This window comes from Protobothrops mucrosquamatus, unplaced genomic scaffold (assembly GCF_001527695.2).
Source record: "Protobothrops mucrosquamatus isolate PMUCROS unplaced genomic scaffold, P.Mucros_1.0 scaffold12228, whole genome shotgun sequence".
In the NCBI taxonomy this organism is placed as follows: domain Eukaryota; kingdom Metazoa; phylum Chordata; class Lepidosauria; order Squamata; family Viperidae; genus Protobothrops; species Protobothrops mucrosquamatus.
The window spans coordinates 23,876-25,857 of record NW_015398005.1 but is presented as its reverse complement, the minus strand read 5'-3'; the positions used below and the strand labels follow the sequence as shown (position 1 = coordinate 25,857).

Sequence of the window (1,982 nt, the reverse complement as noted above, 5' to 3'; positions counted from 1 at the left end):
AGACTTTGCGTTGCACTTTTTCACTTGCCCAGTTGGACCCCGTTTCTCCCTCCTTCTTCAGGCAGCAGCCTTGGGGGGATCACAGTGGATCCTGCATTGCTACGTACAGGACAGAAGGGCCCCCCAAAAAGTCTCTCTTCCCCAGAGATCCCCCTGGTAGATCCCTTTGTCCTTGCCTCCCACGGATCCCCTGCTGGAAGCTGGACATTTCCTGCAGCCCCCTGAAAGAGGTCCCTGCAGGTGGGGAGAGAGACAGAGACAGAGAGAGAGAGGGGGGGGGCAAAAGAGATGTAATACAGGGGGGGGCTCACCTGTCAGGTGCCCACAGGTGGGAGAGCCGCACTCACCTGTCCCTCGGCCTCCACAGGTAGCAAGTCTGCTCAGAGGCAACTCCAGGCTTTCCTCCTGCGAGAGGAACGGAGGCATTTATAGGCAAGGCAAGTGGAGGGGGGAGGTTTCTGTTGGGGGGGGCAATGAGAGAAATTGCTTTGCGTGAGAAGAGACTTTTGGTCTAACTACCAGGATGTGGCTTGTTTGCACATAAGAATTTTAATCTCACAGGATTTGCGTTCTGCCAGGTCACCTCTTAGAGACAGAATCCTGCAATTTGAGGTCATCCAGTCCAGCCCCAACTCAGTGCTGCAATCCAAAGAACCCCGGATACGTGGCTGATTGGCCCCCACCCCTTTGGGTATCCAGACAAGGGGATCCCTCTCTCACTTCCTCTGGGTCTGGGGGCTGCTGTTGACAGGTTGACTTTCCCTTTTCCTGAGCGAGGTTTTTCTCACTTCAGAACCTGCAGGAATGAACAGCTCCCAGCATCCTCCTTAAGGGAGGGCATGGCTGCGTTCCCACAATACGCCCGGACCTCGACCCAGGTAAAGAGAAGGGAATGGCTCAGTGGCTGAACTCTTTCAAAGCCTTCCTAGGAGCAGCTTATTTTGTTAATTTATGTCTTCCCTTTTTGAAGCGTCCCATGTCTGAAGCTGGCCCACCCTCTGCAGGGAGCAGACACAGCAGCCCAACCATCCTCCCTGAAGCCCCCCTGTCAGAGCCCCCAAGACGGAGAGCCCAGCGCCTTCAGGGGGAGAGGCTTCCACTCTGCTCCCTGGGAGTTCCCCCACAATTAACATCTCTATTTTCCAAGAATTGTTCCTAGCTGCATCCATGATTCCTGGACTTGGTTGCCAGAAGACAAAGGATGTCATGAAACCTTCCTGATGCTGCCGTCTCGTGCCCGATTCAACTCCATGGACACGGTTTCTTCAGGATTTGGGGCCACCTAAAAAGGATCTCCCAAAGGCCCAGAGCAGCAGTTTAGCTGGCGGTTGGCGAGCTCAGTGTTAACAATTAAACAAGAGAGGCCCATGAAGCATCGACAACCAGTGCCAGGAGCCCAAAGTTGGTTTTTTCCCTTTCAAAGAAAAAAGAAAGAAGCCCGGAAGGAGAGGAGAAGGGACAAGGAAGCGAAGACTTTAAGCAATGAAACGGTGGGTTGGTTGGGTCACCAAATGTCATTTGCGGGAATTAACATGTCAAAAGTTTGCCCATCCCATGTTGCAAAATGCTTTACTTAAAGCCACGTTATACTTATGCACGCACATGTGCACGTGTGCACAAACACACACACACACACAATCCTAGTCCCGAGGTGCTTGTGATTGGCCCAAAGTCACCCAACTGGCGTTCCTACCTAAGGGAGAAGTAGAACTCTCCGCCTCCCGGTGATTGGCCCAAAGTCACCCAGTTGGCGTTCACACCTGAGACGGGACTACAATTCACTGACTCCTGCTTTCCACCCTTGTGCCTTAACCACTAGGCCGAACTGCCTCTCAAAGATGGCCCACTTCCCCTGTAGAGGTTGTCTTCATGAAGCCCTCGAGATCTCAAATGCTACGAAACTACAGGGAAGGGAGAACAAGGCTTACACAAGTGTTCTCCTCACAAATTGTTCTCTTGATTCCAACACTCATTTCCTCACC

General features: G+C 52.6%; 1 protein-coding gene across 1 annotated transcript in view; it reads right to left on the bottom strand.

The window, feature by feature from the left end:
* Positions 1–347: 347 nt before the first annotated feature.
* The window catches only part of LOC107301397 (C-type lectin 9a-like), a gene marked incomplete at its 3' end in the record, with an annotated part of 9,109 nt that continues 7,474 nt past the window's right edge, over positions 348–1,982 (bottom strand). The window contains exon 4 of the mRNA XM_015830631.1: positions 348–405. Coding sequence (XP_015686117.1) covers positions 348–405 — 58 coding nt within the window. The remainder of the gene's footprint in view (positions 406–1,982) is intronic.